This window comes from Pristiophorus japonicus, chromosome 6 (genome assembly GCF_044704955.1).
Source record: "Pristiophorus japonicus isolate sPriJap1 chromosome 6, sPriJap1.hap1, whole genome shotgun sequence".
Taxonomy (NCBI): Eukaryota; Metazoa; Chordata; class Chondrichthyes; family Pristiophoridae; genus Pristiophorus; species Pristiophorus japonicus.
In genome coordinates this window covers 146,131,092-146,152,512 of record NC_091982.1, presented here as the reverse complement: position 1 = coordinate 146,152,512, position 21,421 = coordinate 146,131,092, and the positions used below count along the sequence as shown (strand labels likewise).

Below are 21,421 nucleotides of genomic sequence, written 5' to 3'. Positions count from 1 at the left end.
TTGGGAGTAGATAAATAGGATGCCCCACAGTATTACAGATTAGATGAATACTGTCGTAGAAGTGGAGCTCCCAGTGCTCTGGATTTGTCCCATTTACATTATAGAATTATAGAATGGTTACAGCACAGAAGGAGGCCATTTGGCCCATCAAGCTCGTGCCAGCTCTCCAAGAGCACAGCAGCGAGTCTTGCTCCTCCATCCTTCTCCGTAGCCCTGCAATTGTTTTTCCTTCAGGTACTTATCCAATTCCCTTTTGAAAGCCACGATTGAATCTGCCTTCACCACCCTTTCAAACAGTGCATTCCAGATCATAACCACTTGCTGTGTAAAAAGATTTTTCTCATGTCACCTTTGGTTCTTCTGCCAATCACCTTAAATCTGTGTCCTCTAGTTCTCAACCCTTCTGCCAATGCGAACACTTTCTCTCTCTTTACTCTGACTAGACCCCTCATGATTTTGAACACCTCTATCAAATCTCCTCCCAACCTTCTCTGCTCTAACAAGAACAACCGCAGCTTCTCCAGTCCATCCATGTAACGGAAGTCCCTCATCCCTGGAATCAGTCTCCTAAATCTTTTCTGCACCCTTTATAAGGCTTTCACACCCTTCCTAAAGTGTGGTGCCCAAAATTGGACATAATACTCCAGTTGAGGCCGAACCAGTGTTTTATAAAGGTTCATCATAACTTCCTTGCTTCTGTACTCTCTGTCTCTATTTATGAAGCTCATAAGAACATAAGAAATAGGAGCAGGAGTAGGCCATTCGGCCCCTCGAGTCTGCTCCGCCATTCAGTAAGATCATGGCTTATCTGACCTTGGCCTCAACTCCACTTCACTGCCCGCTCCCCATAACCCTTGATAACTTATCTTTCAAAAATATGTCTATCTCCACCTTAAATATATTCAATGACCCAGCCTCCACAGCTCTCTGGGGTAGAGAATTCCATGGATTCACGACCCTGAGAGAAGAAATTCCTCCTCATTTCGGTTTTAAATGGGTGACTGCTTATTCTGAGACTATGTGCCCTAGTTCTTCAAATTTCAAATTCAGTTGGAGGGTGAGACAGTTAGGGTCCTAAGCTTAAATAGAGGAGACTACAAAGGTATTAGGCAGAGTTGTCTAAAGTGGACTGGGAAAATAGACTAAAGAATGGGACGGTTGATGAGCAGTGGCAGACATTTAAGGAGATATTTCATAACTCGCAACAAAAATATATCCCAATGAAAAGGAAAGACTAAGAGAGGGCTAACCATCTGTGGCTAACTAAGGAAATAAGGGAGGGTATAAAATTGAAAACAAAGCATACAAAGTGGCCAAGACTAGTGGGAGGCCAGAGGATTGGGAAATTTTTTTAAGCCAGCAGAGAACGACTAAAAAAAATGATTGAGGGGGAAGATAATTATGAAAGTAAACTAGCACAAAATATAAAAACAGATAAGAGTTTCTACAGGCACATAAAAAGGAAAAGAGTGGCTAAAATAAATGTTAGTCCCCTGGGGAATTAATAATGGAGAACAGAGAAATGGGAGAGACGTTGAACAAATATTTTGTATCGGTCTTCACGGTAGAAGATACTAAAAACATCCCAATAGTGGATAATCAAGGGGCCATAGGGAGGGAGGAACTTAATACAATCACTATCACTAATAAAGTAGTACTGGGTAAAATAATGGGGACTAAAGCAGACAAGTCCCCTGGACCTGATGCCTTACATCCTAGAGTCTTAAGAGAAGTGGCTGCCAAGATAGTGGATTCATTGGTTGTAATCCACCAAAATTCCCTGGATTCTGGGGCGGTCCCAGCAAATTGGAAAACCGCAAATGTAACGCCACTATTTTAAAAAAAAAAAAAGGAGGCAGGCAAAAAGCAGGAAACTATAGACCAGTTAGCCTCACATCAGTCATTGGGAAAATGTTGATTATTAAGGAAGCAGTAGTGGGATATTTGGAAAAGCGTGATTCAATCAAGCAGAGTCAGCATGGTTTTACGAAAGTGAAATCATGTTTGATAAATTTGCTGGAGTTCTTTGAGGATGTAACGAGCATGGGTGGATAAGGGGGAACCAGTGGATGTGGTGTATTTGGATTTCCAGAAGGCATTCGATAAGGTGCCACATCAGAGGTTACTGCACAAGATAAAAGTTCACGGGGTTGGGGTAATATATTAACATGGATAGAGGATTGGCTAACCAACAGAAAACAGAGAGTCTGGATAAATGGGTCATTTTCTGGTTGGCAAACAGTGACGAGTGGGGTGCTGCAGAGATCGGTGCTGGGTCCTCAACTATTTACAATCTATATTAATGACTTGGATGAAAGGACCGAGTGTAATATAGCCAAGTTTGCTAATGATACAAAGATGGGTGGGAAAGCAAATCTGCAAAGGGATATAGGCAGGCTAAGTGAGTGGGCAAAAATTTGGCAGATGGAATATAATGCGGGAAAATGTGAGGTTATCCACTTGGGCAGAAATAATAGAAAAGCAAATTATAATTTAAATGGAGAAAAATTGCAAAGTGCTGCAGTACAGAGAGACCTGGGGGCCCTTGTGTATGAAACACAAAAAGTTAGTATACAGGTACAGCAAGTAATCAGGAAGGCAAATGGAATGTTGGCCTTTATTGCAAGGGGGATAGAGTATAAAAGCAGAGAAGTCCTGCTACAACTGTACAGGGTATTGGTGAGGCCACACCTAAAGTACTGCGTACAGTTTTGGTCTCCGCATTTAAGGAAGGATATACTTGCATTGGAGGCTCACTCGGTTGATTCCGGATATGAGGAGGTTGACTGACTTATGAGGATAGGTTGAGTAGGTTGGGCCTATACACATTGGAGTTCAGAAGAATGAGAGGTGATCTTATTGAAACTTGTAAGATAATGAGGGGGCTCGACAAGGTGGATGCAGAGGATATTTCCACTCATAGGGGAAACTAAAACTAGGGGACATAGTCTCAGAATAAGGGACCGCCCATTTAAAACTAAGATGAGAAATTTCTTCTGAGGGTTATAAATCTATGGAATACTCTGCCCCAGAGAGCTGTGAAGGCTGGGTCATTGAATATATTTAAGGCGGAGATAGACAGATTTATGAGTGATAAGGGAATAAAGGGTTATGGGGAACGGGCAGGGAAGTGGAGCTGAGTCCATGATCAGATCAGCCATGATCTTATTGAATGGCGGAGCAGGCTCGAGGGGCCAAATGGCCTACTCCTGCTCCTATTTCTTATGTTCTAACTTCCCCGACGAGAGGAAACATCCTGTCAGCATCTACCCTGTCAAACCCCCTCAGAGTCTCATGTTTCAATACGATCACCTCTCAGTCTTCTAAACTGCATTGAGTATAGGCTCAACCTGTCTTCAAATGACAATCCCTTCATCTCAGGAGTTATGGAATATCATGTTTGCCACTGGTTATCTACCATATTACCCTTTAATTTATTTTCCCAGTCCACTTTAGCCAACTCTGTCTTCATACCTAATTGTCTTTATTTAAGTTCAGGGCACTAATTTGAGACCTAGCTTTCCACCCTCAAACTGAATTTGAAATTCTACCATGCTATGATCATTTTTATGAAAAGGATCCTTTACTATGAGATCATTAATTGGTCCCGTCTCATTACCCATTACCAGATCTGAAATAGTCTGCTCCCTGGTTGGTTCCACAGCATATTGTTCAAGGAAACCATCCCAGATACATTCTAAGAACTCTTCCTCAAGGCTACCTTTGCCAATTTGATTTGTCCAAACAATATGAAGATTAAAATCACCATGATTATTACCGTACCTTTCTTCCAAGCCTCCACTGTTTCTCGATTTATACTCTGTCCTACAGTGTGGCGACTGTTCGGGGGCCTGTAGACCATGCCCACCAGTGACTTCTTTCCCTTATTATTTCTTATCTCCACCCAAACTGATTCTCCATCTTGATTTTCTGAGCCAATATCATTTCTCACTGCTGCACTGATCTCATCCTTTATTAACAGAACTCCTTTTCCTTTCTGCCTATCCTTCTGAAATGGCAAATACCCCACAATATTCAGTTCCCAGCTTTGGTCATCTTGCACCACGTCTCTGTAATGGCTATCAGATCATATCCATTTATTTATATTTGTGCTGTCAACTCATGTTACGAATGCCCAGGATCCCATATGCTTTTTTAACCACTTTCTCAACCTGCCCTGCCACCTTCACGATTTATGCACATATGCACCCCCTTTTAGAATTGTACCCTTTAGTTTATATTGTGTCGTCTTGATCTTCCTGCCAAATGTATCACTTCACACTTTTCTGCATTAAATTTCATCTGCCGCATGTCTGCCCATTCCACCAATCTGTCTGTGTCCTATTGAAGTTTATTACTATTCTCCTCACTGTTTATTATCCTTCCAAGTTTTGTGTCATCTGCAAATTTTGAAATTAAACCTTGTACACCCAAGTCCAAGTCATTATACAACAAGAAAAACAGTGGTCCTAGTACCGACACCTGGGGAACACACCACTGTATACCTTCCTCCAATCCGAAAAACAACCGTTCACCACTACTCTCTGGTTCCTGTCCCTTAGTCAATTTTGTATCCATGCTGCCACTGTCCCTTTTATTCCATGCACTTCAACTTTGCGGGCAAATTATGTGGCACCTTATCAAACACCTTTTGGAAGTCCACATCAACCACATTTCCCCACATCAACCACATTTCCCCTATCAACTCTCTCTGTTACCTCATCAAAAAACTCAATCAAGTTAGTCAAACACAATTTGCCTTTAACAAAACCGTTCTGGCTTTCTTTGTTTAATCCACACTTGTCCAAGTGACTGTTAGTTTTGTCCCGAATTATCGTTTCTGAAAGCTTCCTCAGTGCCGAGGTTAAACTGACTGGCCTGTAGTTGCTGCATTTATCCTTTCACCCTTTTTTGAACAAGGGTGTAACATTTGCAGTTCTCCAGTCCTCTGCCACCACCTCCGTATCTAAGGAGGATTGGAAGATTATGGCCAGTACCTCCGCAATTTCCATTTTTACTTCCCTCACCGTCCTAGGATGCATCCCATCCGGTCCTGGTGACTTATCTACTTAAAATACAGGCAGCCTTTCTAGTAACTCCTTTTTATCTCATTCAATATCTCAACTACCTCCTCTTTCACTATGACTTTGGCAGCATCTTCTTGGTAAAGACAGATGCTAAGTACTCATTTAGTACCTCAGCTATACCCTCTGCCTCCATGCTTAGATCTCCATTTTGGTCCCTAATCGGCCCCACCTCTCACTACTCGTTTACTATTTATATGCCTATAGAAGACTTTTGGATTCCCTTTTATGTTAGCTGCCAATCTATTCCTATACTCTCTCTTTACCCCTCTTATTTCCTTTTTCACTTTCCCTCTGAACTTTCTATATTCAGCCTGGTTCTCACTTGTATTCTCAACCTGACATCTGTCATACGGTCCTTTTTCTGCTTCACCTTGCTCGCTATCTCTTTCGTCATCCAGTGAGCTCTGACTTTTGTTTCACTACCTTTCCCCCTGTGGGAATATACCGCGACTGTACCTGAACCATTTCCTCTTTAAAGGCAGCACATTTTTCTATTACAGTTTCGCCTGCCAATCTTTTGATTCCAATTTACCCGGGCCATCTCTCATCTCAACCCAATTGAAATTGGCCTTGCTCCAATTCAGTATTTTTACTCTAGATTGCTCTCTGTTCTTTTCCATAGTTAATCTAAACCTTATGATACTATGATCACTATTCCCAAAATGTTCCCCTACTGACACTTGCTCCACTTGACACACCTTATTCCCTGGAACCAGATTCAGCAATGCCTCCTTCCTCGGGCCGGAAACTTACTTATCAAGAAAGTTCTCCTAAACACATTCTTCCCCTCTTACCTTTGCACTATCCCAGACTATATTAAGATAGTTGGAGTCCCCCATTAGCACTACTCTGTAGTTCTTGCAGCTCGCTGTAATTTGCCTGCAAATTTGCTCCTCTCTATCCTTCCCACTAGTTGGCAGCCTATAGAATATACCTAGTAATGGCATCTTGTTTCTTAACTCTAACCAAATAGATTCTGTCTTTGACTCCTCCAGGACATCCTCTCTCCAGCACTGTAATATTCTCCTTAATTAATACTGCCACCCACCTTTCTTTCCTTCCTTATCTTTCCTGAACACCTTGTATCCAGGAATATTTACTACCCAATCCTGTCCTTTTTTGAGCCAGGTCTCCGTTATCGCCACAGCATCATATTCCCATGTGGCTATTTGTGCCTGGAGCTCACCAATGTTATACCACACTTGCTGCGTTTACACGCATGCACTGTAAACCTATTGTATTCTCTCTTAATCTGACCCCATCTGATACCTTACTATTTCTTACTCTTATGGGGCTCAATTTACCCCCAAAGCTTTTTTTGGGCGTACTTGAAGAGTTACGCCTGTTTTTTTTTCTTGGGCCCAAGTATGCCACAAAAATGTTCCAGGTTTCCTCGTTTGATTTCTTCATTTTGGCGCAGCCTAACCGATCCTTTAGTTTGGTGATGGAGCCTTGATCTGCACCAAAAAGATCAGGTTGCCACGGTAACCAGGGACACAATGCGGCCTGAGGCTGGAAAGTGAAACATGTAGCCAGCTCAGAACCTGCCACAAGCACCTTAAAATACATTGCAGCAACTTAAAAACACATTAAAATACATTGCAGCAACTTACCTCTATTAAATTATTAAAGTCCCCCCCCCCCCTCCCGATGCCAGTGCCGATCCCTGTTCCTATCCCGGGCCGAAGGGCCTCCCGGCCCACTCCCCTGCACCTAGCCCTGGCTGAATGGCCTCCTCCCTCCCAGTCCCCGCACCTAACTATACCCGAAAGGCTTCCCCTGTTCTCTCCGCCTATCTCACCTCTCGTGCTGCTGCTGTCCGGGCATCTGCTGCAGTTACCTGCGCCGATTTCCTTAACTCACCAGAAGGTTTTTCTACAGAGGCCACATACGCTGGCCTAAGAAGAACTGGAGTAACTCTTAGCTGGCCAAACTGGCCAGAATTGGTGCGGGTGGCAGGTTACGCCCTCTTTGCCTGAAAAAAAAAACTTGCCTAAAAAAAAAATCGTAACTAACTGAGTTACGCTAGTGCAAATTGATCGGGGAAACTGTAGTTTTTTAACTTGGGCCAAAAAAAGCGGCCTATGCCACAAAAAAGGCGCAAATCACTGGGGAAAATTGAGCCCATGGAGTGGATGTTACAGCAGCAGCAAACAGCTGCATGTGCACAGTGCAGAAAGTAGAATATTGTGACTTCAATTTCTGACACGGACCTTCTCTGGTGATTAGGAACGGGCCCTAAAGCCAGTAATTTGAAAAAAGGCAAGCTGAGTGCTAGCCCCACGGCTGGTCAGAATAAGCCGATGTTGCCAGTGGAGTCTATTTATATTCATGCCCCTTCCCTCACAGCATGGTTACCTCTAGGAGCAGACATCTCTTGTATTGTCCAACATGGTCCTGTACTGCTTCTAATTATCCATCCACAAACATCAAGTGACATGGGTCCTGAGTCCTCTCATCCTGACTTGGGCCAGAAGGACCTTTGTGGTCTTGGTTTGGTTTCCTTTCCCCAGCTGATTTTTTTTTAAATTCGTTCGTGGGATGTGGGCATTGTTGGCAAGGCCAGCATTTATTGCCCATCCCTAATTGCCCTTGAGAAGGTGGTAGTGAGCTGCCTTCTGAACCGCTGCAGTCCGTGTGGTGAAGGTGCTCCCACAGTGCTATTAGGGAGGGAGTTCCAGAATTTTGACACAGTGACAATGAAGGAACGGCAATATATTTCCAAGTCAGGATGGTGTGTGGCTTGGAGGGGAACTTTCAGGTAATGATGTTCCCATGCCCCTGCTGCCCTTATCTTGGGTGTAGAGGTCGCAAGTTTGGGAGGTGCTGCCGAAGAAGCCTTGGTGAGTTGCTGCAGTGCATCTTGTAGATGGTATGCGCTGCAACCACTGTGCACCGGGGGTGGAGGGAGTGTCAATCAAGCGGGCTGCTTTGTTCTGAATGGTGTCAAGTTTCTGGAGCTGCACTCATCCAGGCAAGTGGAGAATAATCCATCATACTCCTGACTTGTGCCTTGTAGATGGTTGAGTGTGGGAAAGGATTCACTGATTCATGCAACCTGCTGACACACCAGCGAATTCACAAGTGACTGCAGGGATTGGAATCTGCTGTTATTGCTGCTGTTAATCACATAAAAGGAGCAGCGTGGAGGCCCCGACCTGCGTGAGAACACCAGCGGCAGGTCGGGGCCATAAAAGGGAGTGGTGTGGAGGCATACCTCTCCAGGGAGCAGCATGAGATGGTGTAGGAGGGCGATGGCAGCGAAAAGGGTCATCATCACGGTCCAGGTCGGTGACTGGAGCGTGGGCAGATACAGCAGGAGCGGCGAGAGACTGTGGAGGGATGTGATAGGGGCCCAGGGGAGCCGTGAGTTCGGGGCCAGGGGCCCAGGGGCAGCACGGGCTAGCCCACACGGCGCTATGTGTGTGTACTAGGTCCGTGCAGCAGAGCAGGTCTCCAGTCATCCTGGTTAATCCTTGCCACTGGACCAAGACCTAGCTCTGTCAAGCCCGTGTGGTGGCTGGTGTGCAACGGCCAATCTTCCACCCTTCACGATGTAGTTCGGGTCATTCATTGAAACACCTGTGAACTCAATCCTTTTTTGGCATGGAAGCTAGTCATCCTCGTTTCGTGCGACTGCCTATGACTGATGACTGAGATGGTTGGAAAACTTTAGGGAGTCAGGAGGTAAGGCATTTGCTGCAGAATACCCAGCCTCTGACCTGCTCTTGTTGCCACAATATTTATATGGTTGGTCCAGTTAAGGGTCTGGTCAATGGTGACCCCCAGGGTGTTGATGGTGGGGGATTCGGCGATGGTAATGCTATTGAATGTCGAGGAACGTTGTTTCAACTCTCGCTTGTTGGAGATAGTCATTGCCTGGCACTTGTGTAGTGCGAATGTTACGTGCCGCTTATCAGCACACGCCAGAATGTCGACCAGGTCATTCTGTATGCAGGCATGGACTACTTCATTATCTGAGGAGTTGCAAATGGCACTGAACACTGTGCAATCGAACATCCCACTTCTGACTTTATGATGGAGGAAAGGTCATTGATGAAGCAGCTGAAGATGGTTGGGCCTAGGACACTGCCCAGAGGAACTCCTGCAGTGATGTCCTAGGGCTGTGATAATTGACCTCCAGCCACCGCAACCATCTTCCTTTGTGCTAGATATGACTCCTGCCAGCCAGTGGAGTTTTCCCCCGATTCCCATTAACTTCAGTTTAACTGGTGCTTCTTGATGCCATACTCGGTCAAATGCTGCCTTGATGTCAAGGACAGTCACTCACCTCACCTCTGGAATTCAGCTCTTTTGTTCATGCTTGGACCAAGGCTGTAATGAGGTCTGGAGTCAAGTGGTCCTGGCGGAACCCAAACTGACATTGGTGAGCAGTTTATTGGTGATAAGTGCCACTTGATAGCACTGTCGACGACGCCTTCCGTCCAGCTTTTTGACATACCTGGACAGGACATATCTGGGCAGTTTTCCATATTGTCTGATAGATGCCAGTGTTGTAGCTGTACTGGAACAGCTTGGCTTGAGGCGCGGCTAGTTATGAAGCACAAGTTTTCTTCATGACAGCCGGGATGTTATTGGAGTCCATGGCCTTTGCTGTATCCAGTGCGCTCAGCCGCTTCTTGATATCACGTGGAGTGAATCGAATTGGCTGAAGACTGGCTTCTGTGATGGTGTGGACCTCAGGAGGAGGCCGATATGGATCATCCACTTGGCAGTTCTGGCTGAAGATGGTTGCAAACACTTCAGCCTTGTCTTTTGCACTCACGTGCTGGGCTCCACCATCATTGAAGATGGGGATATTTATGAGCAGCCTCCTCCCATTTAATGGTCCCCCACCATTCATGACTGGATGTGGCAGGACTGCAGAGCTTTAATCTGATCCTTTGGTTGTGGGATCGCTTAGCTCTGTCTATAGCATGATGCTTCTACTTTTAGCATGCATGTAGTCCTGTGTTACAGCTTCCCCAGGTTGACACCTCATTTTTAGGTATGCTTGGTGCTGCTCCTGGCATGCTCTTTTGGTTTCCATATTTGCGAAAGGATATACTTGCTTTGGAGGCAGTTCAGAGAAGGTTCACCTAGGTTGATTCCGGGGATGAGGGGGTTGACTTATGAGGAAAGGTTGAGTAGGTTGGGCCTCTACTCATTGGAATTCAGAAGAATGAGAGGTGATCTTATCGAAACGTATAAGATTATGAGGGGCCTTGACAAGGTGGATGCAGAGAGGATGTTTCCAGTGATGGGGAAGACTAGAACTAGAGGGCATGATCTTAGGATAAGGGGCCGCCCATTTAAGACAGAGCTGAGGAGAAATTTCTTCTGAGGGTTGTAAATCTGTGGAATTCGCTGCCTCAGAGCTGTGAAGCTGGGTCATTGAATAAATTGAAGACAGAAATAGACAGTTTCTTAAACAATAATGGGATAAGGGGTTATGGGGAGCGGGCGGGAAGTGGAGCTGAGTCCATGATCAGATCAGCCATGATCTTATTGAATGGCGGAGCAGGCTCGAGAGGCCATATAGCCTACTCCTGCTCCTATTTCTTATGTTCTTATGTTCTTCACTCCTCATTGAACCAGGGTTGGTCCCCTGTCTTGATGGTAATGGTAGAGTGAGGGATTACAGATTGTGGTGGAATACAATTCTGTTGCAGAGTCTCATGGATGCCCAGTTTTGTGCTGCTAGATCTGTTCTGAATCTATCCCATTTAGCACAGTGGTAGTGCCACACAACATGATGAAGGGTGTCCTCCGTGTGAAGACGTCTCCACAATGATTGTGCGGTGCTCACTGCTACCAATGATGTTATGGACAGATGCATCTGTAACACGTAGATTGGTGAGGGCGAGGTCAAGTCGGTTTTTCCCTCATGTTGGTTCTCTCCCCACCTGTCGCAGGCCCAGTCTGGAGCTATGTCCTTCAGGACTCGGCCAGCTAGGGCAGTAGTGGCGCACTATTGAAGTTCCCCCACTCAGAGTACTTTCTGTGCCCTTGTCCTCAGTGTTTCTTCCAAGTGGTGTTCAACACGGAGGAGTACTAATTCAGCAGCTGAGGGAGGGCATTAGGTGGTAATCAGCAGGAGGCTTCGTTGCCCATGCTGACTTGAAGCCATGAGACTTCATGGGGTCCGGAGTCAATGTTGCAGACCACTGGTGGGTCTGTCCTGCTGGTGGGACAGGACATACCCAGGGATGGTGAGAGACGAGTCTGGGACATTGGCTGAAGGTATGATTTTGTGAATATGACCATGTCAGGCTGTTGCTTGATTAGTCTGTGGGACAGCTCACCCAATTTTAGCGCAAGTCTCCAGATGTGCGGTGGGTCGACTGGGCTGGGTGTACCGTTGTCGCGTCCGAAGCCAGTGCTGAGGGCGATGCCAGTTTTATTCTTATTATTTCTTGCAATTATTTTTTACAACTGAGTGGCTTGCTCGGTCATTTCAGAGGGCAGTTGAGAGGGTCTGGAGTTACATATAGGCCAGTAAGGCCGGCAGATTTCCTTCTCTAAAGGGCATTAGTGAACATGAGTTTTTACGATAATCTGACAGCTTCATGGTCTCCATTACTGATGTGAGCTTTCACCACTATTGATGGGAGCTTTTTCAAATTCCAGATTTTAAATTTCGTTAACTGAGTTTCAATTCCACAGCTACTGTGGTGGGATTTGAACTTGCGTCTCTGGATCATAGTCCAGGCCTCTGGATAACTAGTCCCGTAGCTTAACCACTATGCTACCGTTCCCGCTGTATTCTTCAAATTCAGTTCATGTAATGTAAAACGGCAAGAACCTGTTAAAGGAAGTGTCGACTCAAATTTGCTCTGGAGATTATGGATACTGTCCAAATTTGAGGTGCAAGTTTCATGTATAACCAAGGCATTATAAATCGCAGTACTTTACTTCGCAGTACTTTACTCACTTCTGCTTTATGTCTATTAGTTTTATGGAGCTCATTTGGCCTCCTTTGACACAATAAGGAGTTCTTTGCAGTACATGAGCTTGCAAACATCATTCAGAGGAGCGCCCCATGATATTCATCAGGAAGATTAAAATAGAAATGCCAAGATCTTTCTCAGCACAATGTTAATATTACTTTCATTTTGGCTTGGGACCCATGCCTGCCATTTTTGCAGTTTCTTTTCCAGGAGTGTTTTCCCCAGCACACACAGTGATTTTTAAAAACTTTTCTGCTTATGAAACCATTGTACCTAAAGAGCTCTTCTCAGGAAACATCCCAATTCAGGAGCTGCCAGGAGTCAATATATTGCATATGGTCCTGCACTTATCTCATTATCCAGAGATACCCCCATGGAATTGGTCAGACCATAAGTATTAACTGACAGCTCCTGATTTCTCTGATCCTGACTTTGTGATCCCAGTTGGGAATTCCTTTCCTCTAGCTGATTGTAGCTTGTATTCTTTGGATGTGTAAGTTCTACTTCATGGCAAGGATAGACAGGAATAGTTGTCTTGAATTCCAGAAAGAGGGCCTAGTTTGAGTTCGCTTTATATGGCTTATGATTGTTTTATGTTCTCGGGTTACAGAATACAGACATCTGGACTCAATTTAAGAATATTTTCAATTAGCCTAGTAAATATAAATAGTCAGTTTACAGCATGTACTGGGTCAACATGCTAGCAGGTAGCTGTCAGATTGTGGAGGGCCAACAAGGGAACTTGCCTCCCTTTTGAGTGAGGGGCTTGGGGAGAGAACAATGAATCTTTGGATTTTGGGTAACTGTGAGAACTTCTGCTTAATGGGAAGGAATTTGGGTGGCTGCAGATGGAGGACCTCCTGGAGCATTGAAGAAGTGCAAACAACAACAACTTGTATTTATATAGCGCCTTTAACATAGTGAAACGTCCCGAGGTGCTTCACAGGAGTATTATGCGGTAAAAATTTGACACCGAGCTGCATAAGTAGAAATTAGGGCAGGTGAACAAAACTTGGTCAAAGAGGTATGTTTTAAGGAGCATCTTGAAGGAGGAAAGAGGTAGAGAAGTTTAGGCAGAGAGTTCCAGAGCTTGGGGCCTAGGTAACAGAAGGCACGGCGATTATAATCAGGGATGCTCAGGACAGCAGAATTAGAGGAGCGCAGACATCTCGGGGGGGCGGGTGGTAGTTGGGGGTTGGAAGAGATTACAGAGATAGGGAGGGGCGAGGCCTTGGAGGGATTTGAAAATAAGGATGGGAATTTTGAAATCGAGGCATTGCTTAACCGGAAACCAATGTAGGTTAGCGAGCACAGGGGTGATGGGTGAACGGGACTTGGTGCGAGTTAGGACACGGGCAGCCGAGTTTTGGATCACCTCAATTACATAGGGTAGAATGTGGAGGCTAGCCAGGAGTGTGTTGGAATAGTCAAGTCTAGAAGTAACAAAAGCACGGATGAAAACCGAACAAGATCCTTCAGGTGAAGCTGGAAACTTGCGAATAAAAGAATTGGACAAATAGAAATGGTTGCACAAGAACATAGGAACAGAAGTAGGTCATACAGCCCCTCGAGCCTGCTCCGCCATTCAATAAGATCATGGCTGATCTGATCATGGACTCAGCCCCACTTCCCCGCCCGCTCCCCATAACCCCTTATCCCATTATCATTTAAGAAACTGTCTCTGTGTTAAATTTATTCAATGTCCCAGCTTCCACAGCTCTCTGAGGCAGCGAATTCCAGAGATTTACAGCCCTCAGAGAAGAAATTTCTCCTCATCTCTATTAAATGGGCGCCCCCTTATTCTAAGATCATGCCCTCTGGTTCTAGTCTCCCCCATCAGTGGAAACATCCTTTCTGCATCCACCTTGTTAAGCCCCCTCATAATCTTATACGTTTCAATAAGATCACCTCTCATTCTTCTGAATTCCAATGAGTAGAGGCCCAACCTACTCAACCTTTCCTCATAAGTCAACTCCCTCATCCCCGGAATCAACCTAGTGAACCTTCTCTGAACTGCCTCCAAAGCAAGTATATCCTTTTGTAAATATGGAAACCTAAACTGCACGCAGTGTTCCAGGTGTGGCCTCACCAATACCGTACATAGCTGTAGCAAGACATCCCTGCTTTTATACTCCATCCTCTTTGTAATAAAAGCCAAGATACCATTGGCCTTCCTGATCACTTGCTATACCTGCATGCTATCCTTTTGTGTTTCATGCACAAGTAACCCCAGGTCCCGCTGTACTGCGATCCCCTTTGTAATCTTTCTCCATTTAAATAATAACTTGCTCTTTGATTTTTTTCTGCCAAAGTGCATGACCTCACACTTTCCAACATTATACTCCATCTGCCAAGTTTTTGCCCACTCACTTAGCCTGTCTATGTCCTTTTGCAGATTTTTTGTGTCCTCTACACATTGCTTTTCCTCCCATCTTTGTATAGTCAGCAAACTTGGCTACGTTACACTCAGTCCCTTCTTCCAAGTCGTTAATATAAATTGTAAATAGTTGGGGTCCCAGCACTGACCCCTGCGGCACCCCACTTGTCTGCCTTTAGTCCCATTATTTTACCGAGTGCTACTACTTTAGTGATAGTGATTGTATTAAGTTCCTCCCCCCCCCCCCCCCTCCCCCGCATAGCCCCTTGATTATTTACTTATTGGGATGTTTTTAGTGTCTTGTTCCGTGAAGACCAATACAAAATAATTGTTCAAAGTCTCTGCCATTTCCCTGTTCCCCATTATTAATTCCTCAGTATTATCCTCTAGGGAACCAACATTTATTTTAGCCACTCACTCACTTCCCTTTTATGTACCTGTAGAAACTCTTACTATCTGTTTTTATATTTCGTGCTAGTTTACTTTCATAATCTATCGTACTAAACTTTTGAGAGTCCTTCCTCTTGGTGATATTGTAATACACTGTCAGAGAGCCTATGTAATAGGAAGAGTTAGAGACAATTATAGAAACATAGAACGATACAGCACAGAAGGAGGCTGTTCGGCCCAAATTAGCTTGTGCTGGCTCTTTGATAGAGCTATCCAATTAATCCCAGTCCCCTGCTCTTTTCCCATAGTTCTGTAAATTTTTTCCCAAGTATTTATCCAATTCTCTTTTGAATGTTACTATTGAATCTGCTTCCACCAGCCTTTCAGGCAGCGCATTCCAAATCACAATTTGCTGGGTAAAATTTTTTTTCCTTATGTTAAACCTCTGGTTCTTTTGCCAATCACCTTAAATCTGTGTCCCCTGGTTACTGACCCTTCTGCCACTGGAAACGGTTTCTCCTTATTTACTCTATCAAAACCATTCATTATTTTGAACACCTCTCATCAAATCTCCTCTTAACTTTCTCTGCACTAAGGGGAATAACTCCAGCTTCTCCAGTCTCTCCATATAACTGAAGTCTGTCATTCCTGATACCATTCTAGTAAATCTTCTCTGCACCCTCTCCAAGGCCTTGACATCCTTCCTAAAGTGTGGTGCCCAGGATTGGACACATTACTCCAATTGAATTGCATTCTAATATATTGCAATAAAGCCTTGCTATATCCAAGTAGTTGGTACCATTCTAGTAAATGTCTTGCGTACACTGTACAAGGCCTTGACATCCTTTCTAAAGTGTGAACACAATACCCCAGCTGAGGCCGAACCAGTGTTTTACAGGTGTAATGTCCCGAATCCGGAACTCCAAAAACCGGACATTTTGCGCCTAGCTGATGGAGTCGTCCGGAATTAGTCCGAAAATGGGACATTTTGAGGCAAAACTCAAAATCCGGCATGGATTAAGTCAAGGATTTCAGACAAGAAAATCAAATCTGAAATCTGGAATCCTTGACCGAATCCGTCCGGATTTTGAGTTTTGCCGGATTTTGGACCTCGCTGCTCAAAGCCTGGCACGGATTCAATCAAGGATTCCAGATTTCAGACTATTGATTTTCTTGTCTGAAATCTGGAAAAACCCAAAAATTGGAATGGCCTCGGTCCCGAGGATTCCGAATTTCGGACGTTATACCTGTATAAAGGTTTAAACATAATTTCCTTGCTTTTGTACTCTCTGCCTCTATTAATAAAGCCAAGGATCCCATATGCTTTTTTAATGGCCTTCTCGACTTGTCCTGCCAGCTTTAAAGATTTGTGTACATACACCCCCGGTTTCTCTGTTCCTGCATCCCCTTAATAATTGTACCATTGGTTCATATTGTCTCTCCTCATTCAGACCAAAATGTATCACTTCACATTTCTCTGCGTTAAGTTTCATCTGCCCCATGTCTGTCCATTTTACCAGCCTGTCTATCATTCTGAAGTCTGTTGCCATTGTTTACTACATTTCTGAGTTTTGCGAACTTTGAAATTATGCCCTGTATACCCAAGTCCAGGTCATTAATATATATCAAAAAGAGCAGTGGTCCCAATACCAGCCTCTAGGGGACACTACTGTATACTTCCTTCCAGTCTGAGAAACAACCGTTCATCACTACTCTCTGCTTTCTGTCCCCCTGCCAATTTTGTTTCCATGCTGCCACTGTCCCTTGAATCCCATGGGCTTTAATTTTTCTAACAAGTCCATTATGTGGTACTTTGTCAAATGCCTTTTGGAAGTCCATATACATGTCCACCATCCCCATTAAGCTCATCAACCCTCTCCATTACTTCACCAAAGATCTTAAGTCAAGTTAGTCAACACGATTTGCCCATGCTTTTCCAAATGGCAATTAATTTTGTCCTGTATTATTATATCTCAAAGTTTCCCCACCTCCGATGTTAGGCTGACTGCCGATAGTTGCTGGGTTTCTCCCTCTCTTTTTGACCAGGGATGCAACATTTGCAATCCTCCAGTCCTCTGGCACTACCCCCATATCCAAGGAGGATTGGAAGATTGTGGCCAGAGACTCCACAATTTCAACCCTTCCTTCCCTCAGTAACCTAGGATGCATCCCATCCGGACCGGGTGACATTTCTACTTTGAGGACTGCCAACCTTTTAAGTACATCCTCTTTATTTTTATTCTATCTAATATTGCTACCTTTACATCCTCTTCTCTAGTGAAGACTGATGCAAAGTATTCATTTAGTGCCTCAGCTTTGCTCTCTGCCTCCGCAAGAAGATCTCCTTTTTGGTTCCTAAACGGTCCATCCTTCCTTCAACTATCCTTTCACTATTTATATTTAAGACTTTTGGGTTCCCTTTTATGTTAGCTGCTAATCTATTCTCATACTCTCTCTTTTCCACTCTTATTCCCTTTATTAGATCGCCTCTGTACTTTCTACATTCAGCTTGTTCTCTACTATATTATGAACCGTACATTTTTATAGGTTCCTTTTTCTGTCTCATTTTTAACCTATATCTTTAGTCATCTAGGGAGCTCTAGTTTTGGATACCCTTGCTTTCCCACTCATGGGAATGTGTCTATTCTGTACACGAACCATCTCCTCTTTGAAGGCCTCCCATTGTTCAATTACTGGTTTGCCTACCAATTTTTGATTCCAATCCACCTGTGCCAGATTTTTTCTCAACTCCCTGAATTTAGCCGCCCTCTAATTACATATTTTTATGCTTGATATGATCACTGTTCCCCAAATGCTCTCCCACTGAAACATGCTCAACTTGCTCCACTTCATTCCCCAGAACTAGATCCAGCATTGCTTCCTGCCTTGTTGGGCTGGAAACATACTGATCAAGATGATGTTATGGGAAAGGATTTGATTGTAGTTTTGACTGCCTTTTTGTACTAAAATCATGGCAAGTATCAAAATGTCCTTACTTGCTCTGCCAGAGCTCGGAACATTGTAAGTTTACAGAAAAGCAGCAGAACTGCCAGCATAATGGAACGTAATGCTGCTCACCTTGCTGCTCACCTCCCCCTGCATCCAACCCACAGGTATTCTACATGCTTTTACAGTTCTGATCTGGAAGCAAATGCAGCACAACATCGAGCACATTTAGTCATTTGGGAAGTATTCACTGCTCAGTTGTGCTCCTACGATTGCACATTTGTTAACTATTCCTGGTCTTGGCCTCACTGAGCACTGTTAATCTTCAATCTAGAAATATGGCAGTTATTTGTTGATCAGTCTGATGTTCATTTTTTATTATTTTAGGGATGAAGTGCGAGCTCCGATTCCACAAAAGCAAGAAATCCTAGTGGAGCCCGAACCTTTGTTTGGTGGTAAGGTGTTTCAAACAAAACATTTCCCTAAACGTCCAGTTTCTTTGTTTAATTGTTTCCCCCATAGAACAGGCTTGCAGCTGGTGTGTGTGTCTGATGTAGGTTGCCTACAGATAAATCCTCGTAAATGCTTATATTCGGGTAATTGCAATGAATACTTTTGGATGATTTCCATTCCACTATAACTGATAGAAGAAAGAACTTGTATTTATGTACTCCCCAGGAAATCCAAAACTATCTTACAATTAAGTCAAGTGATTGACCAGCAGTCCTCTCGCTCCCACCCTCCATCCCACCACCCCACTTTTCTTTCCCCAACACACCCCTTTCCCTCCCCTCCCATTTCCCTCCCCTCTCCCTCCCCTTCCGTTTCCCTCCTTTCTCCCGCCCTCTCGCTCACCTAGGTTAATTTTACACCCTGCCCATTAATCCTTGCTTGACCTCAATAGTGCCTTTTTGTCTGGACTCTCCGTGCAATGGCACAAGAGAGTGACTAGTGGTTTAAAAAGACCGGCAGGGACATTTAAAGCCAGAAGTAACTTTGATTCCAGCATGTATTGTTCTCTCTGAGCCAGTCATTGCCAGTTCTCGGCACTGGAATGGGGGAAAAAAACGGACCTAATTTACTGCAGTTACCTCAGAGTAATCACCTCAACTAACAGGTTAATTTTCTTATCGAGCTTTAAGTGCTGTTTGAGAGCCTGTAGTTTTTGATCCACGGTAAGCATAGTTGTGCATTCCACAGCTCCTAAACGACGGAGACCTGCACGCTCCATATTTGATGGGTTCAGAGACTTCCAGACTGAAACGAGTGAGTATTGCTGTTAAGTGTACATTATTTTAACTTTAGAGTTCAGAGAACTGTGAAAATAAGAAGGAACTTTAGCTTTTCCATGCGTTGTAGAATGGTCAGGAATATATCCATGTCGGGTGGGGGTAAGAGAGCAAAGCATGATGATTCTCTCAGTTCAAGTTTAAAGATAGCACTTCAAAAACTGTAATGTTTACCTTGTCATTCTTGCTATCTTTTTTTGTACCAATATACTACAAAAAAAGCGCATTTTAAGCTGAAACATTTAGTGCCATTAAGCTTTTTGTGCAATTTCCCTTAATTTAGCACTTTACATTGCTTCTCCGCTGCTGTCACACGGGCAGACCCGTGGTCACCAGTTCTTCACCCTGGTATTGTATCGCTCAAAATCTTTTCTCCAGGTATAATCCAAGTTTGGCAATTCCATAATCTAATTGCAATGGTGGATGTTCCAAAATTTGTGCGACCATAGTCCGTCCCATTGCCTTAGATGCCCATTTTACTGAAATCCTCGTCATGTTCTCTTTCCACTTCAGTTATGCACAGTAATGCATTTCCTTTTGTGTGAATTTCTCTGCTTCATTCCCTCCCTTTTATGCCTACTTCAACTTATCTCAACGTGTTGCAGCTCACTTTTTCATGAAATAGTGGTAGGTTGGGCGACCAAGTCAAGCCAGCCAAGTCCCATAGCTGACTGCTTCTCTGTTTGCATACCTTCCTGACACTGGGATCTCCCCACACTTGTGAGAATCTGTTAAGGTAGCAGCAGAATTGAGTCTGAGTAGACCGCTGAGAAACTCGGCTCTGCTGGCTTGCCATTTGAATAAGCAGTCATCCCATATATAAAGTTTAAATCAATGTCTAATTTTCATATATATTATGTTGTTGATAATAGAACTTGGCTTTCTGATTTGGGATTTATCCACCAATGCAGCAACAGCACCCTGAGCAGCCTATTCCAAACTCCTAGCTCACAAAATTCAAACAGGACAAACTAATTAAGAAATGAAAAATATAACCTCAAACAGTTGTCTGGGCATCTTGATTGTCATGGCTGGGGGCTTTACTACGAACATCCTGTGTTTGTAGCATTACAGTCCTGAACAAATCCAGATGTTTCTCCCCTCTCCCCCCCGCCGCCCCCCCCTCTTCTACCCCGCCGCCCCCCCTCTTCTACCCCGCCGCCCCCCCTCTTCTACCCCGCCGCCCCCCCTCTTCTACCCCGCCGCCCCCCCTCTTCTACCCCGCCGCCCCCCCTCTTCTACCCCGCCGCCCCCCCTCTTCTGCCCCGCCGCCCCCCCTCTTCTGCCCCGCCGCCCCCCCTCTTCTGCCCCGCCGCCCCCCCTCTTCTGCCCCGCCGCCCCCCCTCTTCTGCCCCGCCGCCCCCCCTCTTCTGCCCCGCCGCCCCCCCTCTTCTGCCCCGCCGCCCCCCCTCTTCTGCCCCGCCGCCCCCCCTCTTCTGCCCCGCCGCCCCCCCTCTTCTGCCCCGCCGCCCCCCCTCTTCTGCCCCGCCGCCCCCCCTCTTCTGCCCCGCCGCCCCCCCTCTTCTGCCCCGCCGCCCCCCCTCTTCTGCCCCGCCGCCCCCCCTCTTCTGCCCCGCCGCCCCCCCTCTTCTGCCCCGCCGCCCCCCCTCTTCTGCCCCGCCGCCCCCCCTCTTCTGCCCCGCCGCCCCCCCTCTTCTGCCCCGCCGCCCCCCCTCTTCTGCCCCGCCGTCCCCCCCTCTTCTGCCCCGCCGTCCCCCCCTCTTCTGCCCCGCCGCCCCCCCTCTTCTGCCCCGCCGCCCCCCCCTCTTCTGCCCCGCCGCCCCCCCTCTTCTGCCCCGCCGCCCCCCCTCTTCTGCCCCGCCGCCCCCCCTCTTCTGCCCCGCCGCCCCTCGCCCTTTTCCCCCCTACCGCTGTCCCTCGCCCTTTTCCCCCCTACCGCCGTCCCTCGCCCTTTTCCCCCTGACGAAGCTGTGGGATCTCTGGTCTCGCCCATAATTGCTGCTCCTAAATCCATTACTGTTAATTAGACATACTGTCAAAGGTCTCCAAAACATCTTTCTTTATGCTGGGCAGAAGTGCTAGATTCTGTTTTGAAAAAGCTTTCAGTTTCAAAAGGATAGAGTGTTAGATGTGATTATAGTTAATGGCCAATTGTCATTTCAGTTAATTACTCTAGAAAGGAGCAATTCGCATGCCCTGTAATTATAACAACCAAGGTTCTGACCTGCCATTGCCACATTTGTGCAGATTTTATTTCATCTGTATTGTGTGGTTAATATATTTGTGGAGAAAACATTATTACTGATAGTTGTTTTCATTGACGCCTGGATTCCGATATCAAACCTATAAACACTGGGCATAGGTGTTTCGATGGACAACTAATTTCAGAATCTGAGCTCTTAACAAAGCTGGCAAGAGTGA

At 45.3% G+C, this 21,421-nt stretch overlaps 1 protein-coding gene across 1 annotated transcript in view; it reads left to right on the top strand.

The window, feature by feature from the left end:
• LOC139265253 (UBX domain-containing protein 7-like) overlaps positions 1-21,421 on the top strand; it is a 119,685-nt gene that overhangs the window by 38,131 nt on the left and 60,133 nt on the right. Inside the window, exons 3-4 of the mRNA XM_070882192.1 lie at positions 18,138-18,205; positions 18,951-19,016. Of these exons, the coding sequence (XP_070738293.1) occupies positions 18,138-18,205; positions 18,951-19,016 (134 nt within the window). The remainder of the gene's footprint in view (positions 1-18,137; positions 18,206-18,950; positions 19,017-21,421) is intronic.